At 43.0% G+C, this 23,684-nt stretch overlaps 1 protein-coding gene across 21 annotated transcripts in view; it reads left to right on the top strand.

Moving 5' to 3' along the window:
- Positions 1-23,684, top strand: part of Mast4 (microtubule associated serine/threonine kinase family member 4) — a 602,614-nt gene that overhangs the window by 509,329 nt on the left and 69,601 nt on the right. For 12 of the 21 annotated variants that reach the window (XM_017315531.1, XM_017315530.1, XM_017315529.1 and 9 more), the window contains 3 exons: positions 15,201-15,270; positions 19,612-19,620; positions 21,051-21,129. In XM_017315531.1, the coding sequence (XP_017171020.1) occupies positions 15,201-15,270; positions 19,612-19,620; positions 21,051-21,129 (158 nt within the window). The remainder of the gene's footprint in view (positions 1-15,200; positions 15,271-19,611; positions 19,621-21,050; positions 21,130-23,684) is intronic. The other 9 variants (XM_017315528.1, XM_030247307.1, XM_006517705.4 and 6 more) reach the window with 1 other exon arrangement.

Genomic DNA, 23,684 nt, shown 5'->3' with positions numbered 1-23,684 from the left:
GGGAAAACTGTAGATGATACAGTTGCTATGACCACTCATTAACCATCTGGGAAGAGGTACCTTGGGCAGTTACCCTAGATCTTATACCAGGTAACACTCAGAGAGATTTTTAAGTATTTTTCTTGGTGTGTGTGTGTGTATGTGTGTATGTGTGTATGTGTGTGTGTGTATGTATGTATGTGTGTATGTGTGTGTGTGTGTGTATGTGTGTGTGTGTGTGTCTGTGTGTGTGTGTATGTGTCTGTGTGTGTGTGTGTATGTATGTGTGTGTGTGTATGTGTGTGTGTGTGTGTATGTGTGTGTGTGTGTATGTGTGTGTGTGTGTGTGTGTGTGTGTGTGTGTGTGTGTGTATGTATGTATGTATGTATGTATGTATGTATGTATGTCAGGACCTTCACTATGTAGCCCTGGCTAGCCTGAAACTCACCACGTAGAGCAGGGTTCCAGCTGCCTCTCTCTCCCAAGTGCTGGGCATAACTGTGCCACCATGCTTGGCTTTTTAATGTGTTTTTAAAGGAACCATAAAAATCTGAGGAGACAGTGTGGATGCATTTAGGAAATCTTTTTTTTTTTTTTTTTTTTTTTTTTTTTTTTGAGGAAGGAAAGTCTTTCCAAACAATGTTCAAAACCTAATAATCATAAAGGAAAATGCATAAGCTTAATAAGGTTTTCTCCCGGGGAAGTTATCCTGGACACACGAAAGGACAAAGAGAAACGAGAAACACAGCTCTGGTATATTGACAGAGTTGCTTCCATGTGGAAAACAAAGAGAAGTAAAAACTCCAGCAGAATAAAGAATGAGCCATGTACCTTGTTCTAAAAAAGCACAAGAGGAGAGAGAGAGAGAGAGAGAGAGAGAGAGAGAGAGAGAGAGAGAGAGCACACTCAGCTATTAAGAGCACTGGTTGTTCTCCCAGAGAACCTGGGTTCAATTCCCAGCACTGGCATGACTGCCTACAACCTCTATAACTCTGGTTCCAGAGCCTCTGATGCCCTCTTCTTAACCTCCATGGGCATGAGGCATACACATTGTACACAGACGGGCATGTAGGGAAAATACCCATACAGGTCAAGTAAAATAAAATAATTTTAAAAAATACAAAAGGGCATCCTATTAAAAGGTGATTGGCTTTACTCAGAATCATTTAAACAGTGCTAAACAAGATGGTGCATCTGCTAATAGCTTTAGTTCTGATGATCACAGCAAAGAGTATAGCAAAACATGCATCCCATAATATATAACTGTAATGTTGTACCTCAGCAGATACTTGTCAGAAGTGACTCTCATCTACTTGTAGACAAAATCTTAAAGAAATGTCATAATTGGCTAGCTGAAGTGTGTGTGTGTGTGTGGGGGGGGTGCTACTGTCCTGTGTGCCGAGTTAAGAGGCAAATCAGCACAGCGCTCTTGAAGAGGAACAGGGCTCTTGAGCCCAATGTAGGCAGCCTACCCAGTCGTTCTGCTTCTAGGGACTTAGATCTGGGATACAGCCACATAACATTCAGCAGATCCTCAGGGAATCATGAAAACATCCCCATCAGCACAGATATCCACTAATAGACTGTGGTGTGTACGTATTAGAATTCTATCTGGGACTGAAAAATGATGGGCTAAAGATTTGGAAGGGTGAAAATGATTATTGAGAACAACCACCTAGCATAAAATCTTTAAAAGTTACAAACACATGAAACACTAAATGTGGTGCTGTAATCTTTGGGGTATTTTTAATGTGGACATTTCATGCTGACGTGATACATACCGTATGTCTGGTAAGAGATTGTCTGAATGATAGAGGAGGCCAGGCCCAAAGACTAGAAAAGAGCCTGGAGTAGCTGAGCAAGAGGCTGGGTTGGGAAGCCAGCCTACGGGATTCTGGGCTCCACTCCTAGACCCATAATTCCATAATTAAAAAAAAAAAATCTTTTGAGTGAATTAAAGAATGAGAGGGTCAGCAGCTTTGAGAGATTTCTTTTTTAAATCTTTTTGTTTAGCTACCTGAATTGTTTACATTTTCTTTGCCGTGTGCCCGGAATTGCTTCTGTAGTATAATTCAAAGCTATAGAAATGTGTGGTTACCTTTGTGGCTGTCTCTGCTCGCTCAGCTTCCTTGGCCTCCATGGTCCCTACCTTTCCGTTGCTTTTCTCACCGCTGTCCTTGAGTGCAGAGATCGAAGGCCATGCTTGTGAGGTGACCCAAGCACATCCTTTCAGAATTCACTTCTCGCCATGAACACAGTCTATTATGTCCTCTTGGGTCTTCTCTCCTGGCCAGTGTAGGAGAGCCCTGTGGTCAGTGTTTGCCACATCATAGCCCCACAGAAGGGAATGTGACAGTATTTTCGTTGGTGATCCTTAAACCATGCTGGACCTGACACCCATAGATACTGGTCATTTCTTTTTAATTTAAAACAATTTTTTTAAATTAACACTCATTTTTTTTATATATGATAAATTCTCTGCCTCTTAGGCCTCTTTTCTTTTCCAAATTGTCCTCCTACTTTCATCTCTCTCACACATATGTAATATATGTTCAGCATCTGACAGAAAACATGCAATATTTTTTTTTTGGAGTCTTATGCATTTTGCTGAACAGAATGATCTATTTCTATCCATTTTCTGTCAAATTATATTTTTCCTCTCTGTGAATCAACTCCATTGTGTATATAACCACATTTTTATTTTTAAAGACTTATTATTTGTGTGTGTGTGTGTCTGTTTGTGTGTATGCACCATGTTTGTGCAAGTGTACACAAAGGCCAGGGGTCTTTGCATACATCCCCTGGAACTGGAGACGCAGGCAATTTTGAGCCATGTGAAATAGATGCTGGGTATTGAACCTTGGTTTTCTGCAAGAGCAGTAAGTGCTCTGGACCACCGAGCCATTTCTTCGGCCACCACCCATACTTCCTTTATCCACTCATCCGCCGGTGAGCATGAAGGCTGATTCCACACCTCTGCTGCTGTAACCCCTGTGGCAGGCAGGGAATGTGGATGTGCCGCCATCTCTGTGGTAGGCTGATCTAGATTCCTACGGATATGTTCCCGGTGGAATCGAACTTGGCCACACGTAGTTCTACTTTACTTTAATGAGGAACCTCCATGCTGGTTTTCATAGTGGAGAGTCATTTGCATTCACACCACCAGTGTGTCATTGCCCTTCCTGGCCTCGTCCTCGCCAGCCATTTGTTGTTTATTTTCTTAATGACGCCCATTATGAGTGACTGCGATAAAATCGTGATGTACTTTCAATCTGCATTTCCATGATGGCTAAGGATATTAAACACTCCTTCATATGTTTTATTGATCCTAACATGGGCCATTTTTGGTCTCTGGATTCTTTTCAGAATACAAAGCTCTGGCTTAAACCTTCTCTCCAGAGCTGTTAGCATTTCATTTTGCCCACCGTCCCTGCCAACCTCGCTCAAAGGGAGCACTGGGAGTCATTGCTCTTTGGCTCTCTGAGTTTAGTCATGCTCAGCCTATAGCGATGCCTAAGAAAAGCTGTCAACTAATTTGGATGCCAAAATATGCACTTGCATGTTCTTTTCATTCAAAGAAGGTCTTCAGAATTCCAGTACGATTTTTATTTTATTTTAATTTTAAGATTATAATTACATTTCTCTCCTTTCCTCCCTCCCCACTCTCCTTCATGGCCTCCCCCCACCTCCACCCCCCCACACACACACACACTAATTTGTTATTGCATATATATATTCCCAAGTAAAACCCACTCAGTTCCTATAATGTTACATGTATGTATGTTTTCAGGGCTGACCACTTGGACTGGACAGCCACTTGGTCTGCTCTTCCCCGTGGACGACTACCTCTGCCACTCCTAGCTTTTCTCAGTTGCTTGCAGTTCTCTGTATAGGGTTGAGGCCTCATGAGCTTTTTCCCATCCACTTTGGCACGCCCATTGGTGGTGTTCTTGTTGGACAGTCACCTTGGGGAGAATTTATGGGTGTAGCTTCTGACACTGCTGAGAGATACAATCTCACTGCAAGCTCCCTGATCTGCCTCTTCCACTCTTTGTGGCTCCTCTTCTGCAGTGCTCCCTAGCTAGCCCTCATGCTACCAGAAGGTTCCATGCAAGCTTTCAAGGAGGGAAGCAAGCAAAGTCCTCCCCAACTGTGGTGCCTGTGAACCATGCCAAAGACCAGCATGGCATGATAACCCTACGGGTAAAGTAGAGCCATGTACAACTTGGGGTAACCAACAGCTCTCTGATTGGACTTAAGACCTGTTCCATAAGGAGGAAATGATCTCTGGTACTAGAACTCAAACTAATTACTCAGTATCAGTGAAGTCATGGTTATTGGAGGGGAATCTCCATTCAGAATGCCTTTAAGAGGCTAGTCACAACTTTCCATTCAGAATGCCTTTAAGAGGCTAGTCACAACTTCTTCCCTGGCTCATGACATCATAGAAGACCACAAGGGCTCAACATGTCATTGCTGCCTGTGAATTCATAAGATAGTACTCTCAAAGGATTTGTATTTGTGTGTATAGGGTGTCACGGTTGTGGACCTTTTGGAACCAACTCCTGGCACTACACTCTTCAATTATTTTAAGGTTCTTTACTAAAACCATCATGGGCAAACAATAGCGTGTGCAGAACATAGCAGAGTGTGGACCCAAATGAGCATATGTATCCCTATGGAGCATATTTTCTACAAGAAATAATTCGATGATTAGATTAAGTGACCTTACTTTGCTTCTGAGCGTCATTTGTGGAAACCAAGCTGGATGGATTGGTATTCACTGCCCTAATAAGTGTAATATCACAAAGTAATAGGCCATGAAAATGAAGAATACGAACGGGACACATTTTAAGTCAACTGTTGCTTGTGAGTTGTTAAGTGATGTATATAATGAAAAAATGGTTTGACTAAAATGATTAAAGTCTATACTGAACATTTTCCTACCTATGTTTTAAAGATAATTTAGGTCTTAACCCAGGAATGTATGAATTACACATAGTCTAACTCATGTAGGGTGAATGATCTAGTTATAGAACGGTGGTTCTCAACCTTCCTAATGTTGTGAGCCTTTAATACAGGTCCTCATCTTGTGACTCGCCCCCCCAACCATAAAATTATTTCATTCCTACTTCATAACTGTAATCTTACTAGTGTTATGAATCATAATGTAAAAATCTGATACAGGATATCTGATATGCGACCCACAGGAAAGGGTCATTCAACAGCCCCCTCCCAAGGGGGTCGAGAACTGTTGTTTTAGAGGAAGGGAGACATTGATACGTGTGGGCATCTGTAGAGGAGAATTGTGATCACACATGAGAGATGATGTACCCCCTTCCCCTTGCTTCTGCTTTCTGTAGCCTCAGGCAGCCACAGTGAACTTTCAATATTAAATTTAAATATAGACTTTAAATACCAAGAAACATTAAGTGGAAGTCCCAGAGGTAAACGGTTTGTAGCTTCTTCACTGGCCCTTGAAGGAGGAGGATGAAGTGGCTGCCATTCTGCCATATCCTGCCAGTACATCAGTCTGTGCTTCCTGCCCATTAATCTCTTCCTAGTCATGCCCCTCTGCGGATCACTGTCTGAAGCATCATCAGGCATAGAGTTAAGTGTCTTGTCTTTTCCTGAAAAAATGGCCCCAGTTTGGAGAAGACAAAGAAAAGCTGAAAAGTGTTCCCTTTTAGTGAGAGGGTGTTAAGTTCTCTGTTTACTAAAGCAATAAAAAAGCTATCCACTACAGTAGATGTGGTGGTGATGATGTTAGGCATCTCTTTGTTAACTGTGACAAATACCTGGGGAAACCGAGAAGCTTTATCTGGTCTCCAAGTTGCAGAGATTTCAGTCCATGGTCACTAGACCTCATCACTACGGGCCTATGGTAAGGGCAACATCTTGGCAGAATCCTGGCAGAAGTGTATGTCAGAGGAAAGCTGTTCAATTCATGGTGGAGTGATGGGAGAGAGGAAGAGGAGAAGGAGGAGAAGAAAGGGAGAGGGGAGGGAAGGAGGAAGGGAAGGAGAATATGAATGGGAGAAAGAGGGGACCAGCAACAACATAGTCCCTTCAAAGTCACACCTCAAATGACCTGCTATTGCAGACCCATCTCTAAATAGCCCATTAAGCTATGATTCATCAATGAATAAATCTACTGATTAGATCCAAGCCTTTATGGCCCAGTCATTTCTCAGTAGTGCCACCAACTTGAAACCAAGCCTTTTATGTTTTACACATGAATCTTTTTAAAGGATACTTCATATCTCAACCCTGATTACATTAGTAATCTGTTCTGGTACCTAACTTATAAATTAAACTATATTGTAATGTATGTATGAATAGGGAAAAATCATAGCATAATACAATATTTGTTTTATTTGTGGTTTCAGGAACCCACTGGGAACTTGGAGTACTTTGTTAAACAAGAACATTTCTCTATCTTATTTACCCAAGAGAGCCCCTGTGGGCAGGTGGGATTGAAAGTGCTGAGATGGCAAATATGTATTTGTTTGTGTTGCTGGGGAAGGCATTTCAGGTCTAACTGCCCTTTTGAGACTACTTAGGGGTCAGCGGAGGGTGAATATGTAAAAGGGACATACCCAAGAGTGGGAAATCGAGTTTTAGAGTGAACTGGGCAAAGAAACAGAAAGCCAGGTATGTCCTAGGGAAGAGCTCTAAAGTCACCTGCAGACATGAGCAAGTTCTAAGATATGCCTCCTGCAGTAGTCTTGTTCGAGGGGAGTGGAGCAAGGTGTGGGCAACCACATCTTTGATGCTTCCCAGTTAATTTTCGTATGCAGCCCCCAGTGAGAACGCTTCCTTCTCTGATCTAAGGGAATGTAAAGGAAAAGTATGAGAAACATTATCGGAACTGAGTGTCCGTGCCTGGGGGGGGGGGGGGTCCCCTGATCTGTGTGGTCTCTATGAACTGACACTAGGAATTCAGATCTGTAAAACTCTCATCTCACTCTACATAATTTTCTTATGAAGGAATAGGTTAGCAAAAATTTCTAGCCCAAACAATGATTATTTCAGAGAAAAGACCTCACTTACATCTTGCTGTGTGGATGAGATTCCTGCCCACTGGACTCCATAGGAACATTTAGAATGTGTTAAGTAGGAAGGACCAGCTCAGCTCTAGTATTCACTCTTTAACTAAAGGGAGCTAAAAGGGAAAGGTTTAAATGAGCGTCACCTTTACAGTACATTTAGGAAGCTATATGAATGTGCAGCCTTTCATTAAAATGCCTCTGTTCAGACTCAAAATTACTTAGCAGTTGGAGAGCTAACAGTCGAAGAACCAATTTCCTGATAACATCCCCCCTCTCCTAGGATAAAAGGGAAGTTCTTTGTATCTAATTATGTTAAGGAATTGAAATCCCTTCCTGTCAGATAGAAAAATAATAATAACTTGTACACAAGGCCGTATTCTTTAACTCAGTTCTACCCAGATTCAGGGACTAATTAGTTATCTGAGATTAATAGCACCAATCAAGTTCCGTGTAATTGCATGGAAGTTAGGAATATCTGTTCCTGTGACTGTGTTCTTGCCTCCCCTCCCTTGACCTTACAAACAGAGCTCAGGGTCTTTAAACAAAGGGTGAAATTAATCTCTTCTGGATTGCTGAGAGCATGCAGTACTGTAGAGGGGAGGAGACATACAGCCCCCAACCCAACTTTCTTCACCACTCTTACCATTCGCCAGTCTTTACCAGGGATCACCTTGAGATGTGACATCAATTCAGAGTAATAAGGAAGGGTCAATGGAAAGCTAAAACATTCTCAAGAACCCATTACAGCACCTCTCCGAGGGATTCGTGTCAATGCCACCGCATTTCAAACACAGGACACAAATTCCAAAGGAATAGCTTTATGAAGCAGAGACAATAGACATCTGTGAGTCTCCTGACACTGAGTTGACCTCATACTGAGTCTCTCTTCCACTCCCTACATGTCTTCCACCCTATAACCTCATCACTCACTCCTTGAAAAACATTACGTATGTGAGAATCATAAGTCTGTTGTCAAACAGTATATTTACTGTAATTTACCATCATGGAGAGATTTTCGTCTAAGTAATTGTAATGCATCTAAAGGCTTTGGTTTAGGCAAATGTTTTCTTCAAATGACTACAGGTCCAGAATGGGTTTTGCAAGGTAATCTGAAATGAGTAGAATTCATACCTGCTTCTGTCCATAGGTTATTGTCACAGTGACTTGTTCATCTGCTCTCTGTTCTCACAGGGAACTCAGTGTACTAAACAGTAAGAACTTTAATTGAATTTGAAAACTAAAGCAACGTGTTTCAAGTTTACTGTGTAACAGGAGCCAAGTTAGGCACCCAGAAGTCAAACACCTCTATTGTGCATCTCCATATTTACCTGGAGTGGTGGTACTCGCCCTTCCTACTACTGTGTCTCTCTTGAGGAATACAGTCAGTTCTTCATGTTGTGGTGACCCCAATTGTGGGAAGCCAACTCCAAGATGGCGCTGGTTTCCGGTTGCTGTTGTCATAAACAACACCACTGCGCAGGCGTCAATTCGAATTTGGCGGCAACCCCTCCCGAGTGGGTGCATGCCAATTGGGTGCCGGCAGACTGACCAATCCCAGGGGTCCACGGAGCCTTCTCCTGTGCTGGGGTGCATATAAGCAGGGCTCCCTGGGCGCCCGGGGTCCCCGTAGAAGCATTGAGGCATTCCTGCAATAAAGGCTGTTGAGAAGAATCCGACTGTATCATGTCGTTCTTGCTGGTCGAGAGCAGACGTGACATCCAATGATAAAACTATCGTTGTTGCTACTTCCTAGCTAGCTTTGCCAGCTGTCCTGAATTATAATGTAAATATTTTTAGAGATAGAGGTTTATCAGAGGGGACAGAGCCCACAGGTTGAGAAGCTCTGACCTAGAGCACATTTGGCATTTAGGACTGTGAATGTGCGAGAGGAAGACATGGATGGAACATGATGTGTGAGTCACTGTACTCCCTGCAGGAGGCAGAGCAGTTACAGTTATTACCTGAATCTTCATCTTTACGCTGTCAAAGTTTTCTTCTCTGTGTGGTTTTTGTTTTGTTCTGTTTTGTTTTCTGTCAGCTGCTTTGAAGGTCTGCAAAGAAGGTCAGCAACACTAAGTCACTAGGCGTTGTGTAACCTGAAGTAGAAAAAAAGTTATTCTTTCTCTCAATTATAGTAAGAAAACTCTAACCAAGTTATTAAACGTTTAGGTGACACTGATACTGCTACCTTTGAGAGCAATGTCACATGCGCATGAACATGAAGGCATTTAGATACATTTCCAGCTGTCTCAAGTATTGCCACTGTAAGTCAGACAACTTGGGTATCCACGCCTTGCTCCTAATTCTGCTGCTGCCAAACCATGCCCTTCCTCAGTCTCCCCCATCTCAGCTAATACCAGTGTCTGTCCATTTGCCTGGAATCTAAAGCCTTTATTTATTTTTAGCTTAAATATGTTTTATCTGCTAAATGTTTTTATTGAAGAAAAAGTTTTCAGATAATATACTTTGGTCGTGTTTTCCCCTCCCATAATTCCTCCCAGATCTGCCCTAGCACCCTATCCACCAAACTCTGTGTTCTCTTTCTCTCTGAAAAATAAACAAGTAAAACCAAAAACAAAACAACACAAACCCAAGAAACACACAAAACCCTCAGAAAAATGAGGAAAAAAAATGACAAAAAAAAAAAAAAAGCCCAAACAAAGCAAAAATGGGACAAAAAGACCTACAAAGATATCATGAGTTCATTCATTTAGTGTTGGCCAACTGCTCCCAGGCAACAGGGCCGACCCTGACGTGTGGTTATGCCCACTGAGACCCCACTGAAGAGATCCTGTTATTTTTCTTTGACAGCAAGTATTGGTTACAGATAGCTTCTTGCTTAGGAGTGGCAGTTGAGTGCATCTCCCCTCCGGAGCCCTAGCTGGCTTTAACCAGTATCAGCCTCTGGTGTGCTGCCACAGTCTCTTTGCGTTTGTGTGTGCATCCTTTCTTTTGTATCTGGGAGAAACTGTTTCCTTGAAGTTACCTATCACCTCTGGCTTTTATAATTCCCTCTACCCCCACCCCTGCTTCTTTTCCACAGTGATCCCTGAGCCTGAGAGTTCAGGACTTTCATGGAGACATCCCATTTAGGATGAGTGACCCAAAGTCTGTTGCTCCTTGCATCTAGTCCAGCTGTGGGTCTCTGTGTTAGATCCCATCTACCGCAAGGAAGGGCTTCTCCGATGATATGATCTGAAGCATTGATTGTCTATCAGATGTATAATAAGCCAGTCTTGGTTGCTCATCTCCCACCTTTATCCTGTGGTTTTCTAGCCAGTACCTCCCTAAGATCTGCAGTCGCTGCATCCAGACTGTTGTACTTCCCTTGTCTGTGCGGCCAGCATCCGGACAGATCAGATCTCCCTGCTCTTGCCTAGCCTGCTTGCAGTCCGCTGTTACAGAACAGCTAGAAACATCTTATCATGCCCTTCCCTTCTGTGAAGTAGAGGATTGATAAACATGTCTTGCCTGACTTAGTCAAGCAGTGGGCAGTGGGTTCTGGCTACGCCAGGTTTAGGCAGAGAAATCCCACTTTATAAGAAACCCTTAATGCATTGTGAATAATCTGTGCTTGCCTTGAACACCCAAGGATATTGGTGTCCTTTATCCATGGGCCCACAGTGAGCACAGCATACCATTGTCAGCCAATCAAAGATAGTCCTTGGTTATTTAGAGTCTAAACAGCTGCCCAGGTTTAATTAATATTCCACAATTATATCTGGACAGGAGCCAGTGTCTCGGAGACAGGTGTCTAAGTAACAGGACGCTCTCTGACTTTCCTTTACACATCACCTGTTATGGACTACTGGGATCCACTCGAAGTTTACTGGCGACTTGAGCTCTGATTTCACAGGACTCCTTCTGTTGGAGGTTCCTATGTAAATCTTGCAAGTCCCCCACTTTATGCAGCCAGTCTTCCTGCAAGGAGACGCTAGATTTGGCACTGTGCAGTCTGGTCTTAAGGTTGTGAAGCAGTGGCCACGTGTTGCTTAGGACTGGCGAAGCCTTCAGAAAACACCACACTGATTGTTATGGTGCAAAACATCACAGCTCATTTAAGGGGATCATCAAGTAATGAGAATGAGGATTCAAATGGGGGTGGGGGGTGAAACACTTGCTCTTTGATCCACCAGGAGTTTCAAATGGCAGTGGTCATTAATTCTTGGATTCCCTCTGTCCTTAAAGAAAACTGAGGCATCATAAACTGTCATTCTGTGAACAGATAGCTATTAAAAGCACATTAATAATCTATAGTGGGTAAAGCATATGCCTTTTAAAAAGACTTGCAGCTTGCTTCTCTGTGGCGAAGACGCAGGACTTCTCTATCCTAATTACAAAGCAATCAAACAATTTAATTAATCTGGAAATCACTTTCTTCACAATAACTGCCTCCAAAATGAGGCACCCCATGTCGTGCCGTTAGGTAACCGCAGCTCTGATACCCTGCTTGCGTCTTAGCCGTGCCTCCCTCTGCCTTATGGGGATCGTGGTGTTAATTACCTACCCAAGGCCTGACCACTGCTAAGGCTTACTGTATCGGGTTGGAGCATCAGCAGTGATGCTGGCAGTCCATAAAGTGTCCGAGCTCTCAAACATCCAAGAGCCAGCAAATCCCGGGAGCAGCAGGATGCGAGTTACAAGCAAGTGCCGCACATATGGGCAGAGAATTAACTGGCACGGGTTTCTACTCTCAGAGTCTCTCAGGTATTGCTTTGCAGATGGGTGGATGAATTCAGAGGGCAGCGTGCAAGGAGTGAAGGTCATGTGTAGGACTCCAGTTTCGATCTGTCTTGCTCTCTTCTCAGGAAGCACCATTCATGCGTTCAACAGAGAGGACTTCATAGAGCATAAATGGCATGAACCCATCTACCCTAAATTCAGAGTTAGGACACTGTATAACAAAATAGTATTGCTGAAGCTCGAGAGACCGAAAAGTAGGACATTTTTGGTTTAAAGTAAAAATAAAACCTTCCACAATTGACCTCTCTAACTCTAACGTGCTAATCTTACCATTTCTCCCCAAAGAAAGTTGAATTTTGTTCACTGTATAACATAATCATCTGTACAATGCACATTTACTCTTTCCTGTGTTGGTACCTGAGCCCCACCTACCCCTCAAGGTTCTCTATCAGTGGGTCATTCCGACACGTTGTTCCTCCAGTCTACCACAGTGCCGACACCAGGCAAGCTCTGGGCTCTGTCTTTTCCGTGACGTGATTCTCATGTGTCACCAATCACTCTTGATTTACTGCAGAAGTTCTCTCTTACCCTTGCACGTGCTGGTCCAGTTCCATCTCCTTCGGTGTACCCAAGCATCTCCAAAGCCTCCCACTACCTGGCACCGGTGAATGTAGTTCATGGGTCATTGGCTGTACCACGCTGAGTTTGCTATCGCCAGAGATTATCTTTGAGACCACTTTAGTGTGTACAGTGGGTTTCCTCTCAGTTGTTTCTGATTCCCCAAGATCCCCATCCACCATCTTACTTGAAGCTTGCTGAACTGCCCTGCCATTGAGTCCCTGTCCTTCTGATATCTTATAATGCTTTAGAGAGCTTTAGTGATAATATAGTTATAACAACAACACATAACACCATCTCAATTCTTTCTACGCCCCCACCCCCATTTTTTTTCCCAGCAAACGTCAGTCTTGTCAAAACCTGGATAGACTATATGTATAGCTATGATCCCAAAGCATTACACCACTTACTGGTGTATTATTGTCATCATAGTTTGTTGAAGTTCTCTCTATGATGTTTTTGTTAATGTCCACACATTGACAGAAATGCTTGATACCATCTCTCAAACCAGTCTAGTTCTTAAACAACTCACAGACAGCTGTGTGAATGCTGTATACATCTCATTTCACCTTTTCAGCCAACATTTGGACAAATAGAGATGCAGAGTTGTTAAGATACACAGATGGCCCCATAGACCTGAGGCTGAAGGTAAAGGAATCTAGGGTCTGCTTTTATGGCAGGGTGAAACCAAGTGAGAGGGGGAAAAAAATGAAGTTTCGATCATACCTAGGTAGGCAGCCCAGGGAGCGAAGCTATAAGTCCAGGAATGGTTAATGGAGGCTTTGGCAATGGCAGCTTGGATGTCTTTGAAGGGCAGAGTTAAATCAGTCTTCTCAGTCTGTCTCTGGCTAGCTGTCCTCAAGCTTGAAGATCATCATGTGTGTTTAAGAAAATGGCACTGGCTTCCTAGCGGCCGCCATTTTATGCTTATCTCCCGGCTCTCCTTTTCCCCCATTTTTGGTGTTTAAAAGTGCACTCTCTGTTTCCACTCACCACATGAACCCTCAGCTTACGTGTTCTCTGTACAGAGAAGACAGGCTAGGGATCGGGCCAGGTTCCCTTGGTGTTATTTTCTTCTTGTGAATGAGGCAGAAAGGACTGTGGTCAGAATGTCTTGGCTTCAAGCAAGCAACTGTTTTTGTTACAACTAATAATTTACTGGTCGTTTGCTCTCCATGGTGTACAAGCAACATGAATATATTCCCAAACTTACAACAAACAGTAACAACAAAAAAACCAACCCCAACCTCTATACAATGATTCCACGCATTATGTTACCCCCTTAGGAAGCAAGGGCTTTTAGCCATCCTGAAATTATTGAGCTTTTTCACAGAATGCAGAGGGTGACACACACGCTAAATTAGGAGTGGGGGAAATGAATGCTGTTGAGAGAAATCAAAATAAGTTAATTTGCTGTGTAGATAAACAGACAGAATGAATCCTGGATTACTGGACGGCAAAAGCAAAATCCATTCCTCCAGGGGCCCCGGGAACAGCAGATGTAAAGACATGATAAATTTCACTGTGGCAGGGGGACTGCTCCTTGCCTCTCTATAAAGAAACGGCTTCTCAGCGCTTCCCCGTTGAATGGCTTTGATTGTGCTGTCATAAAGTTAATAGCATCTGTTGAAGACAACACTATAAAATTTGCAACCTTAAGTTAATTGAAAAATTTCAGTGGAGATGTAGCCAGTGTAAGAAGTCCTCGAGGTAACACTAAACTTACAGTCCTTTAGGTGTTAGGCTGTTTCTTCTTTAGCACACTAATAACAAATCGTTTACCTCCCGCAGCTGGGCATTCCTTATAGCTGACTACAGTGGTCACTCTCACTGAGCCAGTGCCACAGCAGTGGTGGTACTATTGGGGATGAAGGGCATCTTCCCCGATCTATCTCTCCACTTTTCAAGAAACTACAGAGCTACTTTGCAGCCTTTTCTCACCTCCTTCCCGAAACCAGCTCCATTCCCAAGTGGTCCTCCCACAATGCAGCGCGTCTCATTAAATATGCAGGGGAAGCAGCGTGGTCTGGAGTGTCCTGAACTTGCCCTCGCCAGCTGCCTGCCAAGCCTTGTCAATGATCAGCAGCAGGTTGAGCCGGCTGATGGAGAAAGTAACAAGCCCCCAGGGAGCTGCCCTCCTTCCTGTGCTCCTTCTCGGCCTGTGGAGGACTCGAGGAGAGGCGAGTGCTGCCATCTCCCTGTGGCCATGGCTTTTAGAATCTTCTGCCTGGCCAGTCACATTCCAGCCGCTTAGAGACATGGGGCTTGCTGAAGACAATATTGGCGAGGGTTAATCCTGCCAGGTTCTTCCAGCCATGCTAAGATAGAGCCTGAGACATTTTAGAAATAGGTACAGATGGCTGGATTCTCCTTCGTATTTTATTAGTCTTGACACAACTCTCTTTTAAATGTATGCCTTGGAATCCAAGCCTCCCCCTTTCAAGACTTTTTTTTTCTCTTTCTTTCATATCAAGGCTGCCTGCCACAAAATAAAATGCACCTCCTAGGACAGCCTGAGCTTCCCTCCCACGTAAATGTTAGCTTCTGAAGATATAACACTGAACGTGTATGTGCTCATTATTCCACAGACCAACCTGTTTAGGTTATAGTGGTGACCATGTGTATTCCCTTGCTTGGCCCACTTGGAAGGCTGTGCTGGAACTTGGTGTTCTCCCACCCCCATCCCCACCCCCAACCCCACCTCGACTGCTTCCCAGATCCCTGCTCGAGGCAAAGCTGAAACATTATTAGAGGAAATGCTATTTTGTAGAACTGTAAAGAAACTGATTACTGGAAAGAAGATTCTGGATATGGATAATGGTACAAAAACAAAATGAGGTTGCTCATTTCTCTTTCTCTCTCCACAGGAAATAGCCCTCAAGACAGTCCAAGGAATTTCTCCCCCAGTGCCTCAGCCCATTTCTCATTTGCGAGGAGGTAAGGATGGCCATTTGAGTGGGACATAAAGTGGTCCCTCGGGATGTCTCTGCTCGAGTCCCCCTCCCCCGCCCCCCCCCCCCCACACACACAACCCCCTTCCTCCTCCCACCTTCTCTTTCAGGGCTCTGTCTTGTGAGAGCCTTTTCATTATCACATAAAGCCTTCTGCAACCAAAGGACCTTGTTACATTGAACACACTGGCTTTAACTGTTTCGTGATGACTTCTGTCTTAGCATTAGAGAGTTCTCCTGGTCCTTTGCTAAATGTGAGCCCCTGTGAAGGCAGGGAGGTCCTTCTCTCTGGGTTTTCTCCCATCTTTAGAGCAAGCATGATTCAGCCTGAACAGATTTTTACTGACCTTTTTTTTTTTTTTTTTTTTTTTGAGATGTTGTTATGCAGGCAATATTCATCTATGTCCTGGTACAAGCTTTTGTTTTTGTCATATGTTGTCCTTTTTGTAAAAATGAGACTCTGGGTTACAAGATGTGAACTTGGGAACAATTGAATGACAGAGCTAAGAAATACTTTGTTTTTTTTTTTTTTTTTCCAGACAGGGTTTCTTTGTGTAGCCCTGGCTGTCCTGGAACTCACTCTGTAGACCAGGCTGGCCTCGAACTCAGATATCCACCTGCCTCTGCCTCTAGATGCTGGCATTAAAGGCGTGCGCCAATATATCTGGAGCTCTCTTCTACTACTGTTATACTTAGAATTAGGCAGCAAATGCTTAGGCGCTATGCCTCTGCTCCTAGGGAACTGAGTTAAGAGGAAGTGTCCTTACTTGACACCTTTAACGTCCAAGCTTTTCCCGGGCTGGTCCCCTTGCTGTAGCCTCAGCCCTTTCTTCTGGATTCTGAATTAGTATGTTTTTCTCAGTCAAACATCCTTCTCTCTTCTCACATATGTGGCTTGCTTCCTCCACCCAGGAAAGACAGATTGCAAAATGCCCCTTCAGGTCTCCAAATATTCAGAATAAATTTAGTTTATGGTCTGGATGTCCCATTGATTTGTAAGAATTTCTCACAGACTTAATTATACCCCAACGTGAATTCAGATAGCATGTCCCAAACCATATAGTTCTGTCTCAGAGTACATGCCTTTGTTCCTCTACACATCACTAATGAGCACACTTGTCAGCGTGTGATCCATTTTATGTTCTGAAATCCTAAGAAAAGGAGTTTCAGAGCTCTGTATTGTAATTAAGATTCCAGCAGCATTTTCCAGAACTCTGTATGATTAAGAGTCTACACTAAGTCCCAATCCAAGGAGAATGTTTGTTCTCTCATTACCGCAGTCATTTCCCATCATATGCTCAAGGCCGCTCTGAATCCCACGCGGGCTGAGTTAGAAGAATGATTAAGACAGCATCTCAAAGAGCTTGCTGAGACCTACACCTGGATCTTCTCTGAGATCCAACTCTTTTTTTTTTTTTTAAATTAAGCTTTTCTTCTAACTATTATACTGCAAAAGAAATGCAGAAGGTAACTGGCCCAGAAAGTGTGTCTGCCCAGTGACTGTTAGTTCCTGATGGTTCACTATTCCAAGTAGGGAGGAAAAACTTTGAAGGTCGATAAACAGAGTGCCCTCTGTAGTCCAAAATGGAGTGTGGGTGCGTCCCACTACCCCGAGTCATAAGTGCAAATCATTGCAGTGTGTATGAAAACATGACCTAAGCCACAGTCCCTTAATCCTGCCAGATTTATAAAAATGAAGAGCATCTAATAATTATGTGGGAGACTGAAGGACAGATGAATCTGGCTTCTGCGCTATGGGGAAAAAAAAGCACAACCTCCCAGGCATGTTAATTTTTGACAAATAAACCATAAACCGTGACGGGATTATCACTGGAGACCCTCAGTTCATGTTGCATGAACTACCAGCTGGGACTCCTTCCACACTCTTCAGAAACCATTAATTTTGATTAGAACCTGAGTGATTTGTGTTAAAATTTTCTTCAGGTAAATAGAACCTTGGGTTCACTGTAAGAATTCAGATCAGCACTTTCTACCTAACACCTGCCACTGCCTTCCATTTTAGAGGTGGACTTCACTCAGGAAACAGACCGTTTGCCTGGCGTCTCCACTGCCTCCTGTTGGCTGTGTGTCACTGAGCCTTTAAGAAGTAATTTGAGGCTCTTAACATTTCATTATTTTATAATAGAGGAAATGGGGCTCCGTCTTTGAAATCATTCTGGGGTGAAGACACAAAGGTTAGGCTTATTAATCTCCTCTGACCTTCCTTGTTCAATATTCTCCCTGTTAACACCCCTAGTAACATAATAGTCCACTTTTATATAAAGGATGATGCCACACACTGTATCTGTAAACTACAGATCTATGAGTAAACCTACCACGGCAGTTTTAACCTACAAAAAGAAAAAAAAAATAATCATCACAATATTGCATGTTGAGACAAGGAAACACTTCGTCTTATTAATTGTTAGCACATGTGAAACCTAATCTGAAAATCCAAGATCCAAAATAGCCCCAAATTTGAAACCCTACTACTTAATGTTATTGTCTATTTCTCTGTATGTATACATATGCATATGTGTGCATGCACGTGTGTTCACGGGTGTGCCACAGGATGCGTGGCTTCTAGGATCATGCTTAGGTATTCAGGTTTGCATGGAAAGTACTTTTATTTATGAGCCATCCCAGTGATCTCCAAACGTACTGGAACTTACTGAGAGCCATTGAAATGATCTGAGCAACGGTGGGATGCTTAGAAATGTCTCAAATTTAAGATTAAGGATGTGTAGTAGGTTTGGAAATACCTTTTAAAAACAAGTCAAAAATTCTAAACCTAAAATGTTTCTGGTCCAAAGAACGTTGGATGAAAGATGCTCAGTCCCCAAATCTCCAGCCTGCAGGGCTGTGGACCACTTAACATTTTTATCTGATGGTAAGATGGAGGGGATGATGCCACTACCTTTGCCAGAAGCTAGGGCCTTGAGACATTATAAATTGCTGTTGCTTTCATTAGCAATCTAGTGGCCTTTAGTGCCATCAGCATCTCCTGGTTGCCTACTTGTTATTCGCCTGGATAAACCTCAGAACACATTTCTATAAGCAAATTTCTAGAAAAAGTTTGCCCCTTCTGACTTTAAGTCTTCAGTCCCTTGAATACCAGTAACTAGGGTAACCTCCTGTTAGTCTGATCATTTTTTCTGGAGTATATTTTACTTGGTGATTGATACAGTTGAATTTGACCCAACAGTGTATAGTATATTGCTTATACTTAACTATATACTGGACACATTAACCTGCTTTCTCTTCATGCAATTAAAATGGTCAGGCTGGAATCAGAGCATTCATGCTTTTTTGTGTACTACACAAAAGTAAATGTTTTGTGAGTTGGCCCCACCCACCTCCAATCTCTTTGTGTCCTATATTCTCAGAGGTGTTTCCCTTCCTCTTTGATTTGACGCAACATTGAGATTTCCACCTGGAAAGAAAAGAATCTCCTCAGAATCTTGTTGCTTTGGGAAGATGAGGACGTTGTCTTTGAATCACTACTAAACAGAAAAGACAGCATTGTTAGTCAGATCCAAGTTGTGCCTGTGTGATGTCTTCCATGGGAAGGGGGCACTGTCTCCACTCAGTACTGCATGTAGCATATATAGCAACTTTCTGATGTGCGGTTGTCATGGCAACGAAAAATGCAATGGTCCTTTTGCTCCATTTGAGTAAACAGACACAGGCAACTTAGGGAAGTTTATGAGACATGAATTATTTCTGGTTGATGGCTGTACCAAGAACTGAGCACACTCTTGTTTAAACATCTTTCCAGTTGTGTGTTTTCTGGACTAAGCAAATGTAATTCATACTTCAGAATTAATAAGAACTTGTCTCCTCTTGGAACTGCTCATCCATCTGAAATATGTCTGTGGGTACCTGAGGGAAAGGGGAGTTAACGAATCACAAAACAACCCATGCTGGGGAAATGAGTTCCTCACTCTTTCCAGAGTCTAGTTTCTGATAAGTGCTATGAAATGGACTGATCAGTTCTTTTAAAAAAATCATATCCCTTTCTTTGTTAAATTAAAAGTGGTTAAGATAGAATACTCAGGCATTGCTTTTAAATATTTTAATAGGTAGCTAAATATAAGATCTGCCTGTGTCCCTTTAACTGGTGGTTGTACCTTTTATGTGCATGCTGTAATTGTTTTCCTTAGAAATTTCAACATTTTCATCTACATAAAAATGTTCTTAAACAAGCACATGATTTAATCACCCCAATTACTTTTCTCTGGTATATTTATAAACATCTCATTTTGCTTCTTCTTCTTCTTCTTTTTTTAAATACTTGATTTCAATTGTACTCCAATCATGGCCACAGAAATGACAGGTAAATTTCACTAAAATCTTAGCATTGTAATCACTCTGTGATGTGTCTGCTTTGCCTCCATCTTGTTTCTGTGGACCATTTGCGTTTATTGGAGGTGACACCACCGTAGCCTAGAAGACCTGCCTTGAACTATCAGGCTACAGTGGCCATTTTCCATATGGGCATCAAAGTGTGGTTTCTCAAACTCGTCTGATGCTATCCAATTCCCTGACTTCAGCTTCCTGTGAGCGTGTCTGTGTTAGACTTCCTACGTTGCTGTCTCCCCCTTGGTAAATGAACAAAAGTGTGAATTACAGAACGTCTCAACATGATCCTGTCTCTAAGACTGTAGTGCAGCTTTTTAATAATGTGGTTTTTCTGTTTTGCCCCTCGGAAAATTTCCACGTCTTTGTTTTTCCTCTGACAGTTTATCATACATACATACATACATACATACATACATACATACATATACAGTATGATCTTACTTTAAATTTCGAATAAAGCTCTAGAATAACAGAAATCCCTGGAAATTTGCTCTGTGGCAGCCCCTTGCCCTCCCAGCAACATGGCTAATAACTACTGCATCGTTTCACGTCAGACCCCTGTATTGGTCCTGACTGAACCCACAGTCCAACTCCATTTAGTCACCATTCAAGGACAAAAGCCATTCTCTTTAAGGACCCTGGCTGCTTGGACTCTGAGGCTGGAGCAGGTGACTTCACTCTGTGTTCATTTCCATTATGAGTAGAGGCGGTTTCCTCCAGCCGTTTGGGTGACTGGGCAGAGCTTGCTGCAGGCTCAGAGACTCAAACAAAGATGACCTTTGCACCAACATTATATGAAGCCAGGTCATGTCAGAACGCAATAACTCTCCAAAGCCTGAGCTTCAAGCTTTCTGACCATAAAGCTACTTGCTACTTCAGAGTGTGACGTAACCAGGAGCCCAGTGCCCCCCACCACCTCTGTTTACAATAAGAAAAACTACATGCTTAGAAATCCCAGGTGAAAAACCTCCTGAAGGCCCTGAGCGTGCCCCAGGGTCTTGCACCCTGATGGAGTCTGGGACCACGTTGAGATCACTGGGCAGTTGTCCTTTCCACACAGAACACATTTCCTCTCCCTTTCTGCTTGCACTGCTTCGAATCTGCTGAGTCTGACCATTGTAATTATCCCCGGTATTCATTTTGTCAAAGTGTATTAGTGAGAGATCAATACTATGGATCAACCCATTCACTTTCTACTTGTTTGGGTGTATTGATTCCTATTAAATAAAAGGCAACCTGCTGTATAATGTTTGTTTACCCTAACCCAGGCCAAGCATTCTCACATCCTCATAGACTATGCTTATGTCATTTGATTAAAGATAACCTAATTCCCTGGGGGTTCTCTGGGGTTCCCTGGTATCAGCACTTCCACATTTGACCTAACCGAGCTCCCTTTATCCACAGAACGGATGGGCGCCGCTGGTCTCTGGCTTCTCTCCCTTCCTCAGGCTATGGGACAAATACCCCAAGCTCCACCGTCTCCGTAAGTGCTTCATTTTTCTCCTCACCTCAGAACCACAGAACTAATCTATGCTCTGTTTTTCTCTGGGTGGTTCCTGATGGGGGAAGGAAAAGGCAAATTCCACATGTCTCGTCGAATAAGATATGTGTCAAACAATGGCCTAACAATGTAGAAATGGTACAGTTTCTGGAAGCTTCCAAACTACAGAGCATAAAAGTCTAAGGCCCAGGATGACACGTTTGGAGGATGAGAGCCTTCATCTTAATACCATTTGATGTAGTTTGGGGAAAACAACACAGTCTACATTCAGTGTTGGCGCTCCATACCGGATGTGTGCGTGAAGACTCCGTTCAACTTTGATGGACTCGCTCTTCTCTTGTGTGTGGCTGAGACAGAAGTTTGTTTTGTTTTCTCTTTCCTTCGAAGGATGCCCTCCCTCACACAAAGCCATAAATTTGTCTCTACCCTAACAACTTAAAAACAAACAACAACAACAACAAAGGAACTTAGTAAGTCTGTGGAAGGGGATAATGATAACATTTCAACCCCCGGCCTAGCAGTTACTGAATACTGTTCAGTAGATTAGATACAAGCCTACCTGGTTTAAGTTAGAGGAGTTTCTGTGACCACGGAGCTCTGAGAACCAGGTGGTGGTTTAGAAAGACCCAAGAGGTCACACAGTATTCAATGAATGCCTAACAAGGTGGTCTGGATGCCCTGTATCCAGCAGCCCAAACCGTGAAGCCTTTTCTAATTCAGTTCCCTCCTCATTTTGTCAAAAGCCACAGTTTATTGTTTCGGACTGTCCACCCCACAGCATTGTGCTCAGTGTGCAGCCACTGATGCATGTTGAAACTGATAAGAAACTAAAACTTGTGAGATGAACTAACTAGTGCCCCCTCCTCCTTACGCTTGTGTTTGCAGAAGCTTGAGTGGAATGTGGGGTTTCTAGGGCACCTCTAAAATCAAATTGTTAACATCTGTTGGGTTCGCTTTCTATCTCTTAGAGTAGTGCGTGGGGAGAGGCCCTCTCTTTTCCTGGCTCTTTTCCATTTGCTGTGCTGTGGGAGTTTGCTGTCCGTTTGGAGCCCCTCCCCCACCCCCGCCCACCCCTGCCATCCTGGGTGTCATCAGTGGATAAAATTGTTACTAAGTACCACTGAGATTCTACTTGATTATTATGGCAGCTGCCATTGCCGGCGATTTCAGATGTGAAAATGTAGGACCATACATTTTCAAAATGTGTGCTGAAACGGGATACCTCCCAGAGGAATTGAAAATGTTTTAAGTGCTGCCATTCCCTAGACCCTTGGGTCCCTTTAATTAGAACCAAGCCACAAATAAACAGTACTGATTCCTGGCTCTGTGACTTCCTTACCCACACGCCTCCTCACACTAAAAGCTTAAATCCATGGCTCTTGGCTATAGCACCGTTATCACCGTGTATCGCCCTCATTCAGCGTTAATAACAACTCAGGTGATAAATCTCTCCTGGTCATGAATAGCAGGAGAGTACAAGATGCAACTTTTTTTTTTCCTAATAATCACACATCATTTTATTAACATGAGTTATAAAGGGTGAGTATACTGAATCAGACCATTGAGTCTAAATAATTTTTTAAATTATGTTTTTGTAATATTATAAAACAAGCACTAGTCTATGTCCTTGAAGTGGTTGAGCTTGTTGCATGCGTGTGACGTGTTCTGTGACACCACTGCTGTCCCTACCCCCGTCTTTTTAGGTCCAAAACCTAAAGTACAGAAAATTATTTGAGGGGCTGTTCTTTTATCCATACAATACTGCAAATGGTCTAGACCCTGATGTCCTCGCTCTTTTTAAACCATGTGAATGGCATTTCTTTAGCTTTGTGAGTGATTTACCTGAGGGCTAACGTCTCTATAAAGTTCATGTGTCTAAAACAAGAAGCCCAAGCCCATTTTTAGACATATATACACACACGCTAACACACATGCTCACTCACTCACACACATGCACACGTGGTAGTTTCTTTTTTTTTAAGATTTATTTATTATTATAAATAAGTACACTTGCTGTCTTCAGACACCAAAAGAAGGCATCAGATCTCACTACAGGTGGTTGTGAGCCACCATGTGGTTGCTGTGATTTGAACTCAGGACCTTTGGAAGAGCAGTCAATGCTCTTACCCGCTGAGCCATCTCGCCAGCCCCCACACAGTAGTTTCTAATAGCCTTTCTCTTACACATCTATGTATTGATGTAGGTGGTAGGCACATGCATGCACACGTATACACACACACACACACACACACACACACACACACACACACACACACACACACACACGGCAGCCCCCACACAGTAGTTTCTAATAGCTGTTCTCTTATACATTTATGTATTGATTGAGGTAGTGGGCAGGTATAGGTCTCAAATTCCCATTTCTTCTCTCAAAATGAAATTTTAGTTTCTGTAAGTTTTTGTTTTTGCCAAAAGCAAGGACTTTTGGGTCTGGATGGACAAGGGACAGCTACAAAGCTCTGGTTTAGGTTTCTGTCCCTGTCCTCCAAATCTCAGGCACAGTTATGTCAGCTGGCAAC

The sequence above is a fragment of the Mus musculus genome, chromosome 13, assembly GCF_000001635.26.
Source record: "Mus musculus strain C57BL/6J chromosome 13, GRCm38.p6 C57BL/6J".
Lineage (NCBI taxonomy): Eukaryota > Metazoa > Chordata > Mammalia > Rodentia > Muridae > Mus > Mus musculus.
The sequence above is the reverse complement of the archived record's forward strand: the minus strand, read 5'-3'. Positions and strand labels throughout refer to the sequence as shown.